Below are 22,444 nucleotides of genomic sequence, written 5' to 3' on the forward strand. Positions count from 1 at the left end.
GTTTATTCAGATCCCAAATCCTGCCCATTTTGTTTTTTACTTTTTATTTTGAAATAATTTTAGACTCACAGAAAAGCTGTGAAAATAGTACAGAGATTTCCCATCCACCCATCACCCACCTTTCTCTAATGCTAACATCTTTGAAAACCATAGTGTAAATATTAAAACTAAGAAATTATCATTGGTGTAATACTATCAACAGACTATAAGGCTTTATAGACTTTATTCAGATTTCACCTTCCCCCCCACCGCCCCCGCTAATGTCCTTTTTCCATTCCAGGATCCTACGTTGTATTTAATTGTCATGTTTCCTTAGTCTCCTCTAATCTGTGATACTTCCTCAGTCTTTCCTTGTCTTTTATGACCTTGACACTTTTGAAGAGTATGGGCCAGTTATTTTGTTGAATGCTTTCTATTTCGGTTTGTCTGATACTATCTCATGGTTGGATTGAGGTTGAGCATTTTTGGCAAGAATACCAGAGAAGTGATGTGTCCTTCTTAGTGTGTCCTCTCCCGGGTTACATGGTGTCAGTGTTTTACTACTGGTGATGTTAACCTTGATTACCTGGTTAAGGTGACGTTGCTTCCTCACTGTAAAGTTATTGTTTGTCTCCTTGTAAACGAATACATATCTTGAGGGGGGAGATAGCTTTGAGGCTGTACAAATATTCTGTTTTTTCTCAAACTTTCTCCCACTGATTTTAGCATCTATCAACGGATATTGTCTGTGACCGTTATTACTGTAATGTTCTAAAGGTGAGTCTGCATTTCCTTCATTCCTTCCACATTTATTAATTGGAAGTCTTCTGTAAGGAGGAGCTGTCTCCTTCCTCCACTTATTTATTTATCCAACTATTTATATCAGTAAGGACTCCTTCCTATTATTTTATTCTGTGGGTTATAATCCAATACTGTTATTTATTTTATTGCTCAAATTGTTCCAGCTTTGGCCACTAAGAATTCTTCCAAGCTGGCTGTGGTCTAAGTCCTGTTTTGAAACATGGGAAGGGGTGAGGTGCTGATGTCTTTAGACAGAGCAGACATGATGTGCTTATCATCTGAGGAGTCTCACAGGTGTTGAGGTGGAAGGTTAGTAGTGGGCACTGAGCAAGTCTAATTCATGACAGGTCACAGAAGCCTACACCGATTTTGAAATTGAAAAGGGCTGGGATCACCTCATGAGCTAATTCCAAGTCCAGTGGGTCATGGGTATGTGTAGCTCCTTTTTCATGGAGAAAATAGCCAGAGAGGATTTTCTCACTTATTTATAAGAAAAAGGAAAGAGCAAAAGGAAGACACTCCCCTCCACCCTCACTCCAGGTACATACAGAGACCAGCCAAACCACCAAGGTAAAGAGAGACAGAAGCTCTTAGTGGTCCAGGGCTTAATGTTCGCACACATCCAATCCCACCTTTCCTTTTTTGCTTGGATCCCTGAGTTCTCTCTTGTCGGACTTGTCAATAGGAGTCCTATGATCTAACTTATCTCGGCAGAACTTCTCCCTAAAATCTGTCAAGCCTCAGGCTAGGGTATTTCAATGAGTTAGTTCAAGAGGCAAAATGTTCCAGCTTAAAACTCAAGATTTTCCAAGCCAGTGCTTTCCTCCATGAGCTTCCTGTCCCATCCTCATTCTCCACCACCAGTCACCACCATCATTATAATGACCATCTCATCTAATCAGTAAGCACTTCCCATACATGGTGATATGTGCTCTGTAAAGTAAATTGAGATGAATGGATCATAGACGCTCAGGCTTTGACTCTTCATTCATCCTTATTTGGGCAGCAGGGTTAGCAGCTGGCACTCGCACTTCCACTGGCAGTGAGTGCTGTCCTCGTCCTCCTGACTTAGCGAGCTCAGGACAGTGCGTCTCAGGAAGCCTCAGTGGATGTTGCTGTAGGACCTCTTTCAGTAGCCTCCAAAGGGTGGGAAGCTTAAAGCAGTCAACACGCAGCTTTGCAGACAGCGGCATTTTTGCACGTGGAGGAGGGTGCGGGTTTAGCAGAGAAGATCAATTAAAAAGGAAACTTCCTGGGCTTCCCTGGTGGCGCAGTGGTTGCGAGTCCGCCTGCCGATGCAGGGGACACGGCTTTGTGCCCCGGTGCGGGGAGATCCCACATGCCGCGGAGCGGCTGCGCCCGTGAGCCATGGCCGCTGAGCCTGCGCGTCCGGAGCCTGTGCTCCGCAACGGGAGAGGCCACAGCAGTGAGAGGCCCGCGTACCGCAAAAAAAAAAAAAAAAAACAAAACTTCCTGATTGCAGTTTGATGCATGTTATCAGCAGATGATTTTCCTTGCTTCCCTCCTCCTCCTGCCCACAGAATAGAATTCTGGCATTCCCAAGCTGTGTGCTATTGTCTAAGATGCTGGCTCTTCTCCGGGAAAGTTACTAAGTGGTCTTTCTCTTCTTCCCTCTTAGAGAGCAGGAATTGAATTTTAATTGACAATCTACAGAGGTGGCTGGGAATGAGTCCCTCCCACTTGCACGGAGCTTAGTGAGTTCCAGGCGGTTCAGGCTGTCTGATGGGAGTTGCATGGAATCATTGAGAAGCCTTTGCAGCCCAGGGAGGAGCAGAAAGAGCAGTTAACAGGGTGAAATGGCTTTTTATCCCTCTCCTGAATATGACATGCAGTTGGCCAGAGGGTTGTTATCTAGGATGATTCTCTTTGCCACAAGGTAAGCCCACTATTATGTTAGAATGAGATTTTGAATCTTGCATTGCAGGATTCTCAACTGATAAGCCTTTCACAGATATCTTTCTGATGTTGTGCTATGTCTATTTATAAAGAAAAATTAATAACCAACCACATATTAAATTTAAGCCCATTTCTCTAAATTGTCATGAAAATTCTCATTATTTGAGCACCTCGGGTAATTCAGTGTACGATTAATATTTCTGTGTGGGAATTTTCAATCATTTTCTCTCCTATATATACAGTCACCATATTATGATGTACGTATTTAGAGTGGCTCTTTATCTCATTCGGATTAGCAGTTGCTCTTTGTTGTGTACTTCATGGTTTTGCTTCCCCATTTCCCCGGGGAATTTCAAGTAAACAATTTCTTTTTCTCACAAGGAAAGGCTACTTATCTATGTACTGGTAGCCAAGTTCTCTATTCTCATTGCCAACGTTTGTATAAAGAAAAGGAACCTGCAAATGTAGTCTCAATATTAAAGAAAAGGTGTGGTCTTCTCATTTGAGTTTACATGAAAAGAAGTGTGTATTGAGATTGCTGGGTGTACAGTGTTTACCTCCATCACAATTGAAGGTTTAAATACTTGATTATCTTTTCCCTTTTTCACAATAATTTGAATTCAGCTTTTATCCATATACAATCTTTGATTTGAAATTTTTGTTCAGAGCTATGCTTAATGCCAATGTTTGCATCCCTAGATGCTTTTACTTAAAAGGAAATATGATATGGCAAAGAACAGGTGGCTGCACCAGTAGTGGTAATGTTCTGGATCTCCAGGTGACTTGAATATTTATTTTATTATTACGGGCATTCATTTTGTTATTATACCATGTAGAAGGTAAAAAAGAAAATAGGAACTGCTTAGATTATAAAACACATATATAAAGAGAGGCATCCAGGACTGGTATTTCAAGTTTAATTTGGCATCCTTTCACTTGAAGGCGAATGAATAAGAGAGAACATTCTTCTGAGTTTTATTATTTTCTCCCCAACAGTGTCAGGTTATGTGTGAATCGTGGTGGTGGTTAAACTCCTCCTTGTTGTGAAATTAATCATGGAAATGCTGGCAGGTAGGAACTGAGGGGCTGGAACAAGTGTTCATAAAGTTTTCATCCACTTTGCCTTAAAACTTTCACTGTTCTTTTCATTCGGGTCTTTTCTGGTATGATTTTAAAATATGGATCCTTCTTTTGACCATTGTTTAAGGTCCCTATCTAAAATTAATGCTTTCTGTCCTTTCTTTTTTTTTTTTATTTTGCTGTTGTTGTTGCCTTTAATTTCTCATTTGCAACCTATTCCTCTAAATGAGGAGAAAGTGAAATAGAGAAGAGAAAAACACGATACAATGCATGACTTACTCCAAAAGAGAATTCAGTGTCTTTAGTGTTAGAAGTTTGGGGAGCATTTATTTGTTTTTGTTGAATGGGATGGTGTTTAGAAAAAAAGCACTACCTAAAGGTAAGGCGTTGGCCTCACACACAAAAACTTTTCGTTACTGTTTTGGCAAATGAAATTTAGCTTATACTTTAAGCATTGCATAAAAGTTAATTAGCTTGATTTTGAAATGTCTTGGTTGGTATGTGGTGTAAAGGGTATCCTTTAAACCCTCAAAGGACAATCTTCTGTGGGATTACACACGGAGGAGGAGGGTGTCCAGCCGTAGTGGTGGGTACCCTGCCCCTCCTGCCCTCAGCCCTGCAGCCCCCCGGGTGGAGGGCATGAGCCCTGAGCACCTTCATCGTGTCCTGCTGAGCTGTTCCCCATTTGCCCAACAGGGGTCCTCTGGGAGAGCCTCCGAACAATTCGGGGGCACACACTGTGTTTCTGGTTCTCTGTAACTATCTCATCCTCTCTGAGATCCATTAGCATATATTTGTGGATGTCTGCATGTGTCTCTGTGTGGAAGATAAAAACAAACAACATGAAAGTGATTTCTCTTTCAGCCCTGCCAACATATTCTATGACACAGAGAAGTAGTGGAGGAGAAAAATTTTAAATCATATCTGATATCTCAAGAAATCAGTAAAAACCAGTCCCTCCTTCCTTCCTCCAACAAATAAAATGCCCAGTTGCAAACTGAGAGTTGACAAGAAGAAATTGTTGACAATTAGTGCTTATGCTAGTCTCTGTATGCTATGCGATTCTATTGTAATTGAATTTGAAAATCAAAGAAAAACAAACATGAATGCTGTTACAGAGCAAAGACGTTATAGCGTCCGTGTCAGTTTCTGCCGTGACACAGAGGCAGATGTTGAAGTGTGGGGAGGAGAGCTGAGTATTCTGCTTACCCTGTAGATATCAGAGTTGAGGGGAGGAGGGAAGAAAGGGGGGCATATTGAGAAAAAAGGCATTTCAATATCATCACCCATTGGTGGCTAAGTGAAAAACACCCACCCCCATGGCTATGCCCTATTTTTTACGGTAATAGTTCTGTGTGGTCATTAATAAAATTTAATCTTTTTTTTTTTTTTTTTTTTGCGGTACGCGGGCCTCTCCCTGCTGTGGCCTCTCCCGTCGCGGAGCACAGGCTCCGGACGCGCAGGCTCAGCGGCCATGGCTCACGGGCCCAGCCGCTCCGCGGCATATGGGATCCTCACAGACCGGGGCACGAACCCGTGTCCCCTGCATCGGCAGGCGGACTCTCAACCACTGCGCCACCAGGGAAGCCCCAATAAAATTTAATCTAAAAAAAAGTTTCAAAATGGAAAGTGAGGAGGAGATAAACTAGTAGTGAAATGATGTTGGAGCCGGAGCCAGTGTGGAGGAATGGGGTAAAGTATCTTACAAGAAAAGGTTTTTTGGGTTTTTTTTTACCTTTTATGCAAATTTTAGATGTTAGAGTCTTACGTCGTCTGTCTGTTAGCCGACTTCACTCTTACTTGTGATTCAGTTGCCAAAGCCAAAAGTCCCCAGGGCATATTATCAGGATGTGACCTTTGAAAAGAACTTCTCTTTCCAGACAGGACTGTGTGTTGCCATGGGGTTATATTACTTAATGCATACCTTTCTACCCACTGAACCACTTTTTAAAGACACAGATATTAGGCCATTATAAAAGCCTCAGAAATGTTTGCTTGTTAGATTTTTCTGTGAATCCAAAAAGTCAAAGTATAGCCTTGAGTAGCCCAGTAGTCATAGAAACTAGAGGTTAGGTATAGCATCGTGTCTATTATAGCACTAAACAAATGATGGCAGATGGGGGTTAGGAAGTGAATTAAGAAACATGATGTTTTATTTGGTAGCGCTGGTATTGAGTGTATTTGGTATTTTTACATGTTCAACTCATGTCCAGTTGATAACTAGCATGGTTTATAAAGTTAGTGCACCCAGAAGAGCCCAAGCAAAGTCTCAGTCATAACGGCTCATCAAAGAACAGCATCAACAAAAAAAATTAGCTCCAACTCTTAGAATTTCTTATTATCCAAGTTGTGGTTGTCACCTTCTCCATTTATCCAAAGCATACCGGTGCTTCAAGGTCATCCGAAGTCCCACTCTACTACCAGGCCTTTTGGCCAACTTCAGACCCCATTCTTGATCACTGGCAGCAAGGTGCTTAAACCAAAATCCTCAGGAGCTAGCATGGCCCAGTATGATCTCGTGACTTTCCTACCATCTGCTCTTCATTCCCAAGGCTCTGGGCTACAGTCTGTTCTGCTTCTTGAAATCCTCGCATTTATTCCTGCCTCAAGGCGTTTGTGTTTCTTTTTTGCTTTGTGCGCTAAATACTCTGCCCCCAGCTCTTTGCAAGGCTGATTCCTTCTTATCATTTAGATCTGGTTCGGGTGTAACTCTCTCAAAGAGGCTGTCCCTGATCCAAAGCAGGATCCCGGGTCACACTCTCACATTACCCAGTTCTATTTCCTTCAGAGCCCGTATAAGTACATGAAAATTCCCTGTTTATTTGCTTACTTGTTAATTGTCTGTCTCTCTACTCTGCCCACCTCACCTCTTTTATACTGCTCATTGCTCAGAAGTTAAGAACACAGGTTCCGGGGACAGATGCCTGAGTTTAAATATCAGCTCTGCTCCTCAAAACCCTTGTGACTGTGGATGGGTTGCTTAGTCTCTCTTGATTACCTCATTTTCTCATTAATGGTCCTATGTCATAAAGCTACAGTTTAAAGGTTAAGTGAGAAACTGTGTGTCAAGTGCCTGGAATGATGCTTGGCACTCAGTAGGCACTCAGATATTTTTCGAGTGAATGAGTAATACTTAGATGCTCTTTAATACTTTTCCTTGCATCTGAGGCTCCCCAACAAGATTATAAACTCCTTGAGGGCATCTGTGACCTCCCAGAGCTCCAGCTGTACTTCAGCAGGGTAGAAGGCGCATAGTAGGTGATCAGTGAATACTGCTCGAAAGACGTGAACTGCTTTATCGTAGATTTCTCCAAAATATGCTTTCATTCCTGAATCTCTCTGTGTGTTAGGGCAAAATCATCTAAGCAGGACATCGTGCCACTTGCTAGTTCCAGTTTCATCAACCCACCCATCCCACGCAATTAAGCTTCCTTGTTTGTGGTTAGGGATGCAACAAAAGGGCTTTGTTTGAATTACATGCACACACAAAACTTAGTTGGCCCTATTTTAAAATTAAATCGTCTTCTGACTCTTATCGATATACTCATGATGTAATATGCTTTAGGCAAATATTTCCTTATCTTCGTTAAGATCAGAGTGATCCTAAAATGTCAAAGCATGCTGTGCTCTTTAGGAGTGCTTATTAAATTATTTGCATCATTGAAAAAGTCAATAAACAGCTGTGTGACTTTTTTGGTTGTCTCCAGGTACTGTGAATTATATTTTCAAAACGAGAGGCTATTTTTAAAATACTTGGCTTTTTTAATAGGTAACGCATGTACATAGACATAATTCAAAAGTTAGAAAAGGAAATAGAGTGAAAACTAAGTTTTCCTCCCCAGAGGCAGTCATGGGTTCTAGTTTCTCAAGTATTCTTCCAGAAATACTCTTTACATTAATAAACGTAAGTGATTCTGTATGGTTTTCCCCACATACAGCAGTATACTGTATGCACAGTTCTGTATCTTACAATTGTCCTTTAACCATATATTTTGGAGATATGTCCATATCCATATGTATAGAACTACTCAGTTCTTTTAATGGCCACATACATATTCCGTTGTGTGGAGGTACCACACTGACTTAACTGGTCTGCTGCTGTTGAGTATTTTGGTTGTGTTTCAATCTTTTGACGGATATGTTATTTTAAAATTATTTTGCTGAATGTTGCCAAACTGCTCTTTATTCAGGTGCACTGATTTACACACCCACCCTGCTCCAGCAAGGTCCTAGAGTTGGTGGGCTATATTTTGGTCATCTTTTTCATTGTTCTTTTTCCTCATTTCATCACTTAATTGTACATATCGGAAGAATCTTATAAAACAAAGATTTATCTCTGAAACCTCCCAACATATGTTCTGCGTCCGAAAGAAAGGGGTATGTTTTTCAGAGCCTACTGATTTGCTTGTTTCACAAGCACCCTGTTCTTAATGTATCGACGTTACGCCTGGGATGAAACCTTCCTCTACCCCAGGACAAAGAGTTAACCTCTGCAATCTACTCCGGAGAAGCAGCTCCGCAAGTTGGGTGTCCTGTCTTGGCATTGCAAGTCTTGGGCACTTACTTTATCTTTAAGAATTATTTCTTTATGATTTATTATTTATTAGAGGAATACTTCATTTGGTCTCCCCACCAGAATGTAAGCTCCCTAAGGGCAGAGACCATATCTTAGTTATTAAATCTTTTAAGTATCTCTAATCAGTTTTGACTCTTCAGTCCTCATCTGCCATGCCCATGAGCCCCATCCACCACATCAAGCCCCTCACTTTTCCCTCTTTGGGCTTCCTAATGAAGATAGAGGACAGTGGGTGTGAAGTCCCTCCAGCTGTCCTCCCAGCCACTCCCTTTCATATGAGCATCAACATCTTACCTCCTCCTTTCCACTTCGGTGGACCTGCCATTACTCCTACATAAGGTCGTGTGCTCTAGAATCCCATCCTTGCCTACTTCCTCATGAGTCTTACGGAGCGTCAGCCTCTCCTCATCCGGCGTCTTGGGCTGTGCGTGTATGCACTCCCTGTCTCATACAGATTTGCTCATACTTCTCATTATTTAAAACAAAACAGCAAGAACAAATCCTTTTCACTCCCTGGCCCCCTCTAGCCTCCTAGCTACCACCTTCTTTCTCCCCTTTAGAGCCAAGGTCTGGAAAGAATGATCTGCCCTTGCTGTCTCCATTTTCTCTCTCATTCACCTCTTACCCCATCCTAATCAGGCCTCTGCCCCTGTCATTCCATTGCAAAGACTCATCAGTCATCAAATCCAGCGGACGCGCATCTACCCACATCACACTCACCTCTCGGTAGCAGTTGGAATGATTGACAGTTCCTCCTCCTCCCCGCTAGGATGCTGTGAAACTCCCATACTCTCTTGTTGGACTCTCCCCAAGCCCGTTCCACCCCCAGACTGTGATAGTTCTCGGAGGCCCATCCTGAAAGCACTTCCTTTCTGTCTCCTATGCACTCTCCCCAAGCAGCTTATCTTTTCTCAGAGGACATGTGTTTTATGACTCCTCGATGTGTATGTGCAGCCCGGACTCCAGCCCTGTGGGCCCCACTGCTTCCTGTCCACCACTGCAGTCCCAGAGGCCCCTCACATTGCACGCCCCAAGTGAGCCATCTGCCTCCCCGCTCTGTTTCCCCCCTTCCTCCCTCCGCTCCCGTCCCTCCATCTCATAGTTCTTACCATTCTAGTTCAAGCTACAAACATGAAGACTGTCCTTCCTCCTTGACTATACTCTCCTACACCAACCACGTCCAAGCGCTCACTAGGCTGGGAATTTCGCCTCCTCGGTAGTTGGTTCTTAGATCTGTCATCCCTTTAAGTTCACTGCCCCTGCCTTAGTGCCGGGTCTTGATTATCTCTTACCCTGCCCAAGACGATAGCCTCCGATCTTGTCTCTCTCAAATATATTCTCACTATTGGCAATATCTTCCTGAAACTCAAATTTGAACATGGCCCTCCTTGGCTAAGGTTCTTCGGTGGCCTCCAAACCCATAGGATACTATTCACACCCTTCAGTGAGACCTGGACTCACTGAAGACCCTCAGTGAGACCCCCTAGCTCTTCACCTTCATCTGCTGCCTTCCTCTCTCACTTGTCATCTCCTCTCCACCTACTTTAGTTGCTTGTACCGTGTTCTTCTGCATTTCCATGCATTTGTCGTGCTGTTTCTTCTACCTGGATGTCCTTCCCTTCCGTTTCCCGCCCCCTGCCATCTGGAGAAATCTTTCATGGTTTCATGTTTTCGGTGACTGCCTCTTCTGAGTTCACTGAGCACCTTGTACGGGTCTCGATTACGGAACCCATCTCAGTGTCTTATAGAGGTTTACTTGGCTGTCTCTTCTACTGTACTGGGAATTATTTGGGTCTAGTGATACTTTGTTCTTCTTTGGATCCCCAGTGCCAGCATAGTGGCTGCCATGTAGAAAGTCTCTATGGATGCCCTTGAATGAATGGGAAGGAAATTGAAGAAAGGTCTGGATAGCTTACATTTAAAAGGGAGCCTTGCTATTGCTTTTTTTGTTTTTTATTTTTTTGCGGTACACAGGCCTCTCACTGCTGTGGCCTCTCCCGTTGCGGAGCACAGGCTCCGGACGTGCAGGCTCAGCGGCCATGGCTCACGGGCCCAGCCGCTCCACAGCATGTTGGATCCTCCCAGACCAGGGCACGAACCCATGTCCCCTGCATCGGCAGGCAGACTCTCAACCACTGCGCCACCAGGGAAGCCCCTTGCTGTTGTTTTTAAAGCACAAAGGGAAATTTTTTTTCACTTAACCTAGATGAAACAGCGTATCTCCATTGTCCTCTGCACAGCCCCCTTTTATACTTCAGAGTCTGATTCAGAACCTTCAGCAAGGTGTCTGACCCTTCATGAAGGAGGTGTACCAGCTGATACTAAGCCTAGGTAGCTACATTCTGTCAATGCTTCAGGGCACCTCCTCTATACTCTCCATTAAGATTTCAGTCTAGAAATCCCTGAAGGTGTTGGTAAACATTATCTCACTTTTCTGCCAAAAATAATGTTCAGCCACTCTCTCTTGACTCTGACCTTCTATAGTAGTGTAATCCTCCTTACCAAATTCATCCATCCTTCAGTATTGCAGTCTGAAGAACACCCACTTTTCCCCTTTGGCTTTGTCAGTTCTTTGTGTTATAAGGGCAGGATGTTTAAAGGTGAAGTCATTGACTTGCAAAATGAGAAACCGTTTTGGAGAGCATCTTGTTTATACTCTGCAGATCAGAGTGTGTTAACACCAAGGTAGCTGGTAGTTTTTATGTCGTTCTTACCAAGATATTAAAATAATAGCATTTATCCAGCATCAGAATATCCCAGAGAACTTCAAAATCCCCAGAAAGTCCCTTGAGAGGTGGGCAGGAATTATTGCTCCCATATTCATATATGGACAAGTAGTGCAAAGAAAGACCAAGGCAACTCCATGTGCCTTAAATTAATAAAGCATGAAACGTTAACATGTAGGAAAGCTAGGTGAAGGTTATGTGGGATTTTTTCCAGCTTTATTGAGATATAATTGATACATAACACTGCAAGTTTAAGGTGTAGAACATCTTGATTTGATACATTTCTAAATTGCAAAATGATTACCACCACTGTATTAGATGCCAGCTGCATCCAGTCACATAGTTACCATTTCTGTCTTAGCTGGTGAGAACATTTAAAATCTGTTCCTTTAGCAACATTCAAGTATGTATATGATACGGAATTAGCTATAATCACCATGCTGTACATTAGATCCCCGGAACTTGTTAATCTTTATAACTTGAAGTTTGTACCCTTTGACTAAAATCTCCCCATTTCCTCCACCCCCTCAACCCCTGACAGCCACCACTCTACTCTGTTTTTCTGAGTTTGTCCTTTTTAGATGCTACACAGAAGTGAAATCATTCAGTATTTGTCTTTCTCTGTCTGGCTTATTTCACTTAGCATAATGCATCCAAGTTGTTGCAAATGGCACGATTTCCTTCTTTCCCGTGGCTGAATAATATTCCATTGTATGTATATATGGCATCTTCTTTATTCAGTCATCCACTGAAACTTAGGTTGTTTCTCTATCTTGGCTATTGTGAGTAATGCTGCAATGAACATGGGAGTGCAGATATATCTTTAAGTTCCTGATTTCAGTTTCTTTGGATATATGCCCAGAAGTAGGATCGCTGGATCATACTGTTAGTTCTATTTTTAATTTTTTTAAGGAAACTCCATACTGTTTTCCATAGTGGCTGTACCAGTTTGCACTCTCACCAACAGTGCACTAGGGTTTATTCAGAAATTCTTTAAACTAAGTTTCTAATATTTTTATGTAACTGAAATCATGTCAAAATGAAAGGGAAAATAAACATATTAATCAAGCAGAAAAAAAACAATGGTTACTAAGAGAAGTGAGCAGTAAGATCCATTTTCCAGTATTTACTTGATTGTTTTCCATCTCTGAGGATACAGCAGTCACTGCTTCCAAGTCCATAAATCTCATTGGTGAAGAGATCAGCTGAGATTGCTCCTAACGCTGGGGGTCCCTCTCCTGTGTCTCCCCAGGCGCAGTGAACCTGCGGGCCGACCTCATTCTTGGCATTCAACCAAATTTGGGGAGAATCAACCCGATGCCAGCATGATGCAGATATCTCAGGGCACGATTGGCACTCCTTGGCCCCAGAGCTACCATTCCAGGTAAGTGGCCACAGCTGAGACCCAGGGGCTTCTTACTTTCAAATGTCCTGTTCCCAGAAAAGATTGTTTTCTTATACTTATCTTGAGTATTAAGTCTCTCTTCTCACTATCCTCATCCTCTTAAAACCCCTAACGGTGTACGAGTCATCGTCATATCCTGGGCTAGACTGGCATGAAGGGAGGACAGGATTATTTTGAACACTGACTGCTCATTTGAGATATTCATGGGGCCTGTTGATTCTCAGTCAGACATTTCTCAATTACACGTTATAGCTATACTATAGCTCTACTATAGCTCAATTACATGTTTTTCTATACTAGAAAAACTGACAACTCCCTCCCTCAGTGCTTAATGTCCTTTCTTCAAATATGTATCTTGTTTTTTAAACTAATTTTTATTGGAGTATAGTTGCTTTACAATGTTATGCTAGTTTCTACTGTACAGCAAAGTGAATCAGCTCTACGTATATACATATCCCCTCTTTTTTCGGATTTCCTTCCCATTTAGGTCACCACAGAGCATTGAGTAGAGTTCCCTGTGCTATTCAATAGGTTCTCATTAGTTATCTATTTTATACATAGTATCAATAGTGTATATATTGTCATTCCCCATCTCCCAATTCCTCCCACCCCACCCCCTTCCTCCTTGGTATGCATATGTTTGTTCTCTATGTCTGTGTCTTTTTCTGCTTTGCAAGTAAGATCATCTATACCATTTTTTTAGATTCCACATATATGCATTAGTATACGGTATTTGTTTTTCTCTTTCTGACTTACTTCACTCTGTGTGACAATCTCTAAGTCCATCCTCGTCTCTACAAATGACCCAATTTCATTCCTTCTTATGGCTGAGTAATATTCTACTGTATATATGTACCACATCTTCTTTATCCATTCCTCTGTATCTGATTTTTATCTGAATGATTTTATTCAGTATCTGAATGATTTTATTCAGTATTTGAACTCCCCAGTTGGTTTTTCTCCTTCTGTGAAAGCCAGTTATCCAGCTTAGCTCCAGTCGAAGCAGTTAACACACCGAGGACTGCTCAGTGTATACACCATCTCGTGTGGTCCTTCCTATACACCCTTGAAACAGATACAGTGTTCTTAACTCCATTTCGCAGGACAGGATATTGAAGCTGGAAAGATGGCTTTGTCCAAGGTCAAACATTGATCAGTACCCAAGTCAAGACTCAAATCCAAGCTAGGTTTCAAAGCCGTTGCATGTAATCTCCTATACTTCCTCTACACCAGTTATACTAGTTATTCTTCCTCTGCTTTTCTAGTCACTATATCCGTCAAGGTCCAGTCAGGGAAAAGCAGAGCCATCACGGGTATTACAGGAGAAGGGATTTATTATAGTAATCAGACCTTACACAAGTGAAGGGGACTGGGGAGAAGGGAGCCAAGCCTGACCGCCCACTTAGTTCTTTATATTAAAGAGCTAAGTCAGGGGCTTCCCTGGTGGCACAGTGGTTAAGAGTCCGCCTGCCGATGCAGGGGACATGGGTTCGTGCCCCGGTCCAGGAAGATCCCACATACCGCGGAGTGGCTGGGCCCGTGAGCCATGGCTGCTGAGCGGCTGGGCCCGTGAGCCATGGCTGCTGAGCCTGCGCGTCCGGAGCCTGTGCTCCGCAGCAGGAGAGGCCACAACGGGGAGAGGCCACAACGGTGAGAGGCCCGTGTACCGCAAAAAAAAAAAAAACAACTAAGTCAGGACGCCCCTACATTTACTATAGACTTGGAGCCATGCAAATTGGAATCCATCTTCTGAGCCCAGGGAGGCAGGCTCTGTCACTTACCACTTTTTTGGAAGTACTTGGATATATAGGTTATGGTAGGGAGGTAGGAAAGTCAAGGTAATATGGGTCCCGCATACAAATGAGATGCAAGGGCTTGTCTGTGTCAGGGAGTGGAGGATGTTTCTGGAAGGATTCCTTAACTACCAGGCGGTGGGTACGCATTTGGCGAGGACTCAGAACCCCTAACACTCATGTCTGGTCAAACCAAAGGCCAAATCCTAGAGCTCTGACTGGTGGGCATGGCTCCCTCCACGTTAGAATACCTTCCTGGTTACCCTCCTTGTTACAGGCACTCCTCTCCCTTGCCCGTGTCCCTCCCAATAACCCTGAAAGAATTTCTTCTCACCATCTGAGCCATGTGTGCTCCGGGAACAGAGCTGCCAGCAGTGCCCACGCCCCGTGCAGGCGCAGTGCTTTTGCTCTGTGGGCACAGCGGTGTTGAAGGCCTTTAGAAGGTTAGATGCAGGGGCCTAAGAGTGTGAAGGAGGGACAGCACGATGGTGAGCTACTTGGGCTTTTAAGTGAGACCTCAGTTTAAATCTCCACTTCACCGCCTACTGCATGAGCTTGAGCCGATCACTTCACCTCTTTGATCTTGGTTTCCTTGTCTGTAAAATGAAATTCAGAATACAGATCTCATTGGCTCGTAGTGAGGATTAAGCAACATAACATATGCAAAACATTTAGTGTAGTTCCTGAAACATAGTGAGCACTCAGTAACTATGAAAACTAATTATAATAATTAGGCTGAAGACTTGTCATAGGTACAGTGAAACCTAGTAATGGACTACGTTAGTGGCATAAACCGGCACACACTTATAAAATGCAGGAGTGTATTAACAGGGTACCCCTAAACAGTGGGGCCCTTTGGAGCCTCCTAACCGCTAGCCTTAGGAGGCCCTAAATCTGAAGTCATACTGTGACCTAAAATACAAGCTTGTCCAAAGGCAGAAATAAGACGACTGCAATCAGTGCTTAGAATAAGTGCTCACAGTAACTAAGGTGAGCTCCAAGAGGCCTCAGGAGAAAGATGGCGTTGGCATCAGAAGTGCAATATTCTGAAGGCTCTGCTTCTCTACCTGCTGTTTCCTCCTCATCCCAACCTCCAGAGGCAGGTGGATCTTGTACTGTACCTACCAGTCTGTCATCTAATTCAAGCTTCAGCACAGCCTCCCGCTGACACAATGACTGTCAGCACAAAAGCTCTGTGGAGGAAGAGAGAGGGAGAAAGGGAAGCTCGGGTTACCCAGCTCCTACTGCAGCCCAGAGCATCCTGTGGTCTGTTCATTCCATGCCTCGGTCTTGCAGCTCTGAGTTCTGCTCAGAGGGTCAGCCCTTGGCAGCTGTAGACGGAGAAGCTCTCCTGGCACGTTTCTGAGGAACACAGTGGCATCTAGTGGTCTGGTGGGTGGCATTCCTCTGACAGCCTTCTGACAGTTCCAGAAACCAGGAATATTACCTAAATGTGTGGATCTGCTTCTCATTAAGAAGCAGGAGAAAGAGGGAGCTCTAGGGTTGGGGAAGGGCAGGAGTGAGGAGAGAGGGAGAGAGAAGTTCAGAGAGACTGGAGACGTAATTTTCACTGTCCGCAAGCTAGCTTGGATCTGGAATTCCACCGAAATTGTATTTCAGCTTCTTTCTGTCAGGTCCTTGTCACTGCCTTTTTGCTGTCATACAGAAATCTCACAATGGTCCTAAAGTATTAGGACTTCTAAAGTCCTATGTACTTTAGAAGAAACTTTGAAAAGTCATGTAGTCTGGTCCCCTCCTAAGAGGCTGACATAACAGTATCAAAATACTAAAGAACCAGTATGTGTTCATTGATTCACTCCTTCAGCAAATATGTGGGGAATACCCACTACGTCTCAGATAAGTTCTGATTATTGAGGGTACAAGACTGAACGAGACATAAAAAGCCCCCAACCTGCTGTATTTGTTTCCCCAGGTGTGTTCCATGGAATAATAATCCATTAGATACTCCTTGGGAAAAAGTTTCTAGGGTCACATAAGTTTAGAAAACACTGCTTAGTATATTTTCCTTTAAGAACATCACATGAGCAAGTTTATTAAGGACTCAGGAGTCTTAAAGTAATTACAATTATTTAAGTCATCTAGTCCAGTATTTTCCAAACATATTTGGTCACCTAAGCAATTAATATTCTGGGAATACACTTTAGGAAATGTTTGCATACACTTGTGCTTTTTGCTGTGGAAGTATTTAGAAAATATTAATACTTTCAAACAGAGGTGATGTGATGTCAAGTAGTGGTAAGTGCCATGAAGAAAGTAAAGCAAAGTAACAGGGAGTAAGGACAGAAGAGGTGCTTTTTAGTGAGTAGCAGGAAGTCTTCTCTGATGCAGAGACTTGAATAAGGGGAAGGGATTGCGCCAGGTGAAGAGCATTCCTTTTTTGTGGGAACAGCGAGTACAAAGGCCCTGAGACCCTGAAGTGGGAATGTATTTCATGGGTCATTTATTTATTTATTTATCTATTTATCTATTTATTTATTTATTTATTTTTGGCTGTGTTGGGTCTTTGTTGCTGCGTGCGGGCTTTCTCTAGTTGCGGCGAGCGGGGGCTACTCTTCGTTGCGGTGCGTGGGCTTCTCATTGCAGTGGCTTCTCTTGTTGCAGAGCATGGGCTCTAGGCACGCGGGCTTCAGTAGTTGTGGCTCGCGGGCTGTAGAGCGCAGGCTCGGTAGTCGTGGCACGTAGGCTTAGTTGCTCCGCGGCACGTGGGATCTTCCCAGACCGGGGCACGAACCCGCGTCCTCTGCATCGGCAGGCGGACTCTCAACCGCTGCGCCACCAGGGAAGCCCACCATCTGTATTTTAAGATATGTTGGTGGTGGCATTTCGTCCCACTCAACAGTGTTACAGTAAACCCATCAGTTTATTCACTTTGATTTTTTTTTTGCATGCTCCTAAATTAGATTTGAATTACCCTTTTAGTGAAACACTGCTAAAATTCTTAGCAGTTGGGAGGAGGATTAAGTAGTGTCTACCACCTGCATGGAATTGATGAGCAAAACAGCCCTTGTGGGGTCTACTGCTTCCATGTGCCCTCAGAGTATTAGCTCTTGAGTCTTCTGTTAGAGGAGATAAAGGGAAGCACAAGCGGGTCATATGGGATTATCCTCAACTGAGCCATGTCATGTGCATTTTCAACACAGCCTCTTCATTTAGAGGGGAGTGGGAGTAAAAACTGGCAGTGACATATGCCATGCCACTGGGTGCCAGGACTGACTTCCCTAATCTGGTTGGCTCAGGAGCTGTTCCCTTCCTTTCTCCCTTGAATTTATACCTGTCCCTCCCAAAGCAGGATGCTCCATTCAGTAAGTTCACTTCCCTTGATAGAGAAAATTATTCTTAGGGTGAGTTGCTGAAAATCTAAGTCTTCTTTTCCTTGAATTCCAGCACCAGTTTTGACTCAGCAGGTGATCCTTCTATAGTCTCTTCCCATATACTCTGGAGACAGTCCAGCCACAAAGCATTATCACATACTCAGCCATTAAGACACCATAATTACTTACATGAGATCTAGAAATATAATAATAGCTCCGTGAATTTTAATAGTGTTTAAATGCCTATTCATTTAAAAATGGAAAACCTCAGGCAAGAGCTCTTAGTTCTTCTTTTCTCTTCTTTAGAGAATAGTGAGTCACAAATGTTGAACTCTTGAGACCGCTGTTTGATTTTTGAGCTACTTACTCCTTCCCATGTCCATGTCCTCTCTCCCCCAACATGCTGGGGTGAAGTATATTTTGATTTTATAATTAAAGCTAATTATAAGTAATTCTGTCTTATGGCAACTTTCTGGGGTGTATGATGCCAGGAGTGAGAGTCACTCCCCCTCCCCCAGGCAGGCTCTGAAAATCACCTGGACGAGCTCGTGAAGGAGGTCTTACCCTCTAGTGTATGAGGCTTTGCCCAGATTCTGGGAAGTTGTCCGTGGGTGATTGGCTCCCAGCACCCAAGAGCCTCCTATGATTAAAGCTTCTTATCCAGCCTGCCTCTCCTTCTCTCTCATCCGCTTTTTCTAACTCTATAATATTCTCTCAGTATTTCTCTTTCAGTTTTGTGTTTGGCTCTCTCCCCACAAACAAACTGTCTCTTGTACAGTTGAGATTCCAGGAAGATTGCCAGGGAGTAGCCCTCCAATTCTATAAAAAGGAAAGATATTAACTAAAACCAAGGACACGTGCAGAGTCTCCCTCACCCACTCACGTGCCTGGTCTCTTACTAAGCTCTCCCCTTCTCCCCACAGACGCCCCAAGAGACATAAAATGTCAGTCTCCGTCACTCTTCCTCCTCTTTCCTCGCCCACCTCTCTCATTTCTTGGCATGTGCAGAATGTCACTTCCGGCATGGAGCACATCCCATCAGTGTGCCGCCCGTGTCCAAGGGCCGCGTGGCTTCCTCGTGCTCCCCGCTTCTCCCTCGGCGAGCCTGGGTGATTGATTAGCGGCACATGGGTTGCGGCGTTGGGCAGTTACTCCTAGTGATGACACGTAGGGAGGCTGAGCAAGGCCCAAATATGGCCCTTTCCCCCCAGCCTTCCAGAAACCAAACATCTTTCCCAAGGGTACATTTATAGGCTGGGTCCCGTGCCTGTAAGCCTGCTGAATGATACAGACTCCCTGCTGACCGCTCTGCCTCCCTTTCTTCCAGCTCCTCTACCAGGGACCTCTCCGGCTATGACCATGCTTATCTGAGGCGGAGCCCTGACCGGTGCAGCTCCCAGGGGAGCACGGACAGCCTGGAGCCCAGCGGGGGATGCCCGCCCTGCCACCCTCTCTCCCCGGCCAAGTCTACCAGCAGCATTGAGCAGCTTGGCCACCTCCATAACAAGAGAGACTCGGCTTACAGCTCCTTCTCCGCCAGTTCTAGCATCCTCGAATATCCGGCGCCCGGCATCTCTGGCCGGGAGCGTTCAGGCTCCGTGGACACCACTTCTGCTCGAGGTGGCCTCCTAGAAGGGATGAGGCAGGCAGACATTCGCTATGTTAAGACAGTCTATGATCCCCGGAGGGGGGTCTCAGCAGAGTATGAGGTGAACTCATCAGGCCTGCTCCTGCAAGGTAAGGAGGCCCGAGCATTGGCAGATGGTCAGGGCTATGAGAAATGGCATAGTGTTCCTCGGGGCAAGGAAGCACCACCCCCCTCCTGGAGCCAGCACTGCCCCAGCTCCTTGGAGACCACCGCGGACAACTTGCCTCCTAAAGTGGGCGCGCCCCTGCCCCCAGCTCGGAGTGACAGTTATGCGGCCTTTCGGCAGCGAGAGCGGCCTGGCTCCTGGTCTAGCCTTGATCAGAAACGGTTCTGCCGTCCTCAGGCAAACTCTGCAGGCACCCTGAAATCTCCCTTCATAGAGGAACAGTTGCATACTGTGCTGGAGAAGAGTCCAGAAAACAGCCCCCCAGTGAAGCCCAAGCATAATTACACCCAGAAGGCCCAACCTGGCCAACCTCTGCTGCCGACTGGCATCTACCCGGTACCTTCCCTGGAGCCACACTTTGCCCAGGTGCCCCGGCCTTCCGTGAGTGGTAACGGCACCCTCTACCCTGCGCTGGCCAAGGAGGGCGGGTATCCAGCTCCGCAGGGAGCTTGCGACACAACGGCCGCCCTTGATGAGAATGGGAACCAAAGTGGATCTAGCAGGCCTGGCTTTGCCTTCTGCCAGCCCCTAGAACATGACTCAGTGTCCCCAGGAGAGAGGAAACCTGAAGTTTCAGCCAAATGTGTCCCCTACAAAGTCCATTTCCTCTCAGTGCCTGAAAACGAGGAGGAGACCTCCCTGAAGAGACTTCTCACACCTCTCCAAGGCGACAGCCCACATCCCAGTGAGAGAAAGAGCACCCAGGGCAACAAATATTCTAATTACCACAGCCTCCAATCCCCTCCGGCTCAGGCCTGGCAAGTGGGTGAAGACAAGAGATCTTTCCTGCCCTCAGAGCCTTGGGAGGGGGATTTCCATGAAGACCACAATGCCAACCTCCGGCGGAGGCTCGACAGAGGCAGCCTGGGCCAGAGCATGCCAGGCAACTTTGGCAAGACCACATCTGCCTTCTCCTCCCTCCAAAACATTCCTGAGAGTCTAAGAAGGCAAAGCAGCCTGGATCTAGGAGGGGGAGCCCAGGAGATCTACCTGGAAGGCACGTCCACCTGTACAGTCAGCACCAAGGCAGAGGACTCTGGAAGGACTGTTGTTCCTGATCACAGGAGCCAGCTGGACAGGTCAGTTTCCTATCCCAGGCCTGAGGGGAGAACCAGTGCCTTGGCTTCGTTCCACAGTTCAGACCCAAGGTATGAAGAGCTGCCCTCCCCGCCCCCGCAGGAGACATCCAGTCTGGGCCGAAGGAGGCTCAGCTCCAGCAGCACCTCGGCTCTGCAGGGCTTTCAGTATGGGAAGCCCCACTGCTCCGTGCTGGAGAAGGTTTCCAAGATCGAGCAGCGAGAGCAAGGGAGCCAGAGACCCCCGAGTGCGGGCAGCTCTAGTTACGGTTATAACCACAGGCCCAACCGGACACTCCCAACTTCTAATACTTTGGGGAATGACTTGGAGGAGACAAAGGCCCATATGCGTTTTTCCGAATCCATTGAACCCCTAGGCAATGGGGAGCCGCACTGCAAAAACGGGGAGCCGAAGTCGGAAGAGGTTTCCTGGCAGCCGTGTGGTCAGCAGCCGAGGCGGGACGCTCGCCTGCTCCGCAGCCAGAGCACCTTCCAGCTCTTCAGCGAGGCGGAGGAGGCGGCCGTGTGGCCCGATGACCGGCCCCGCACGCCAGAGTCGCTCGTGCAGGATGCCCCCTTCAGCCGTGCCTACCGGAACAGCATCAAGGATGCGCAGTCCCGCGTCCTGGGCGCCACCTCCTTTCGACGCCGGGACCTCGAGCCGGGGACGCCCACAGCCGCCAGGCCCTGGCGGCTGCGACCCGCCTCCGCCCACGTGGGGCTGCGGAGCCCGGAAGCGCCGACTTCCGCCTCTCCGCACACTCCGCGCGAGCGGCACAGCGTGACCCCGGCCGAGGGCGACCCTGCCCGGCCCGCGCCCCCCGCCGCCCGGAGGGGGCCCCGCCGGCACCTGACCCCTGAGCAGAAGAAGCGCTCATACTCGGAGCCCGAGAAGATGCACGAGGTGGGGGTCTCGGAGGAGGCCGAGCCGGCGCCCCCGGGCCCGCCAAGGAAGGGGCCACAGTTCGCGGAGAGCTCCGTGGCTGACCGGCGCCGCATCTTCGAGCGAGACGGCAGGGCCTGCTCCACTCTCAGCCTGTCGGGGCCCGAGCTGAAGCAGTTCCAGCAGAGCGCGCTGGCCGACTACATTCAGCGCAAGACCGGCAAGCGGCCCGCTGCCGCCGGCGGCGGCCTCCAGGAGCCTGGGCCGCTGCGGGAGCGCGCCCCGAGCGCCTACCTCCAGGCCGCGCCCGAGGGCCCCAGCCTCGCTGCTGCCTCCAGTCTCTCCTCTCTGCGGGAGCCCAGCCTGCCGCCCCGCAGGGAGGCCGCCCTCCAGCCGGCCACCGCGGAAGGGGGTGGCGGGGAGCCGCCACGGGCCCCCCGAGATCGCAGCAGCTCCTTTGCCGGCGGCCGCCACCTCGGGGAACGGCGCCGCGGAGACCAAGCCCCCAGAGAACTGCTCAGTGGAGCTAACAGCGGTTCAAAGGGCCCCCAGAGGCTGGACAGGACCCCTGGGGAGCCCTCTCCGTGGGGGTCCGCGGCCGGGAGGGCCGGGAAGTCCATGTCGGCCGAGGACCTGCTGGAGCGCTCAGGCGTCCAGGCCATCCCTGTCCACATGAGGTCACGGTCATCTCCCACCGCAGACAAGCGCCAGGTATGTGCAGCCAGCGGGTCCTAGCACTGCCCCTTGCATCCTGGAAGCCTTAGTGCGACTTCTCTAACCTCTCCTCTCCCCTTCGTTTTCCTTTTACACGCAAGAGAGTAGCATTCGTTTTCATAAGGTGCTGTCTTTCTCAGTGCCCCTGTTTGATGAGATCATTACAGAGATACAGATATATAGTACGTAGATATCGATACAGTTGTGTAGATATCTTATGTAGATACATGTATTGTATACCAATATAGATATCTATACATATATATGAGTGTGTATCAGTGGATATAGATGTATATGTGTACACACACACACAGTAGGCCTCGTATTCCTGGTCCTGCACTGGAATGG

General features: G+C 46.5%; 1 protein-coding gene across 12 annotated transcripts in view; it reads left to right on the plus strand.

Moving 5' to 3' along the window:
* Positions 1–22,444, plus strand: part of SHROOM3 (shroom family member 3) — a 163,444-nt gene that overhangs the window by 108,256 nt on the left and 32,744 nt on the right. For 11 of the 12 annotated variants that reach the window (XM_022599498.3, XM_022599496.3, XM_022599497.2 and 8 more), the window contains 2 exons: positions 12,332–12,463; positions 18,937–22,093. In XM_022599498.3, the coding sequence (XP_022455206.2) occupies positions 12,405–12,463; positions 18,937–22,093 (3,216 nt within the window). In that variant the 5' untranslated portion in view covers positions 12,332–12,404. The remainder of the gene's footprint in view (positions 1–12,331; positions 12,464–18,936; positions 22,094–22,444) is intronic. The other variant, XM_089912073.1, reaches the window with a different exon arrangement.

The sequence above is a fragment of the Delphinapterus leucas genome, chromosome 5 (assembly GCF_059928025.1).
Source record: "Delphinapterus leucas isolate spDelLeu-1000000601 "Yukka" chromosome 5, BTC_Dleu_Yukka2, whole genome shotgun sequence".
In the NCBI taxonomy this organism is placed as follows: domain Eukaryota; kingdom Metazoa; phylum Chordata; class Mammalia; order Artiodactyla; family Monodontidae; genus Delphinapterus; species Delphinapterus leucas.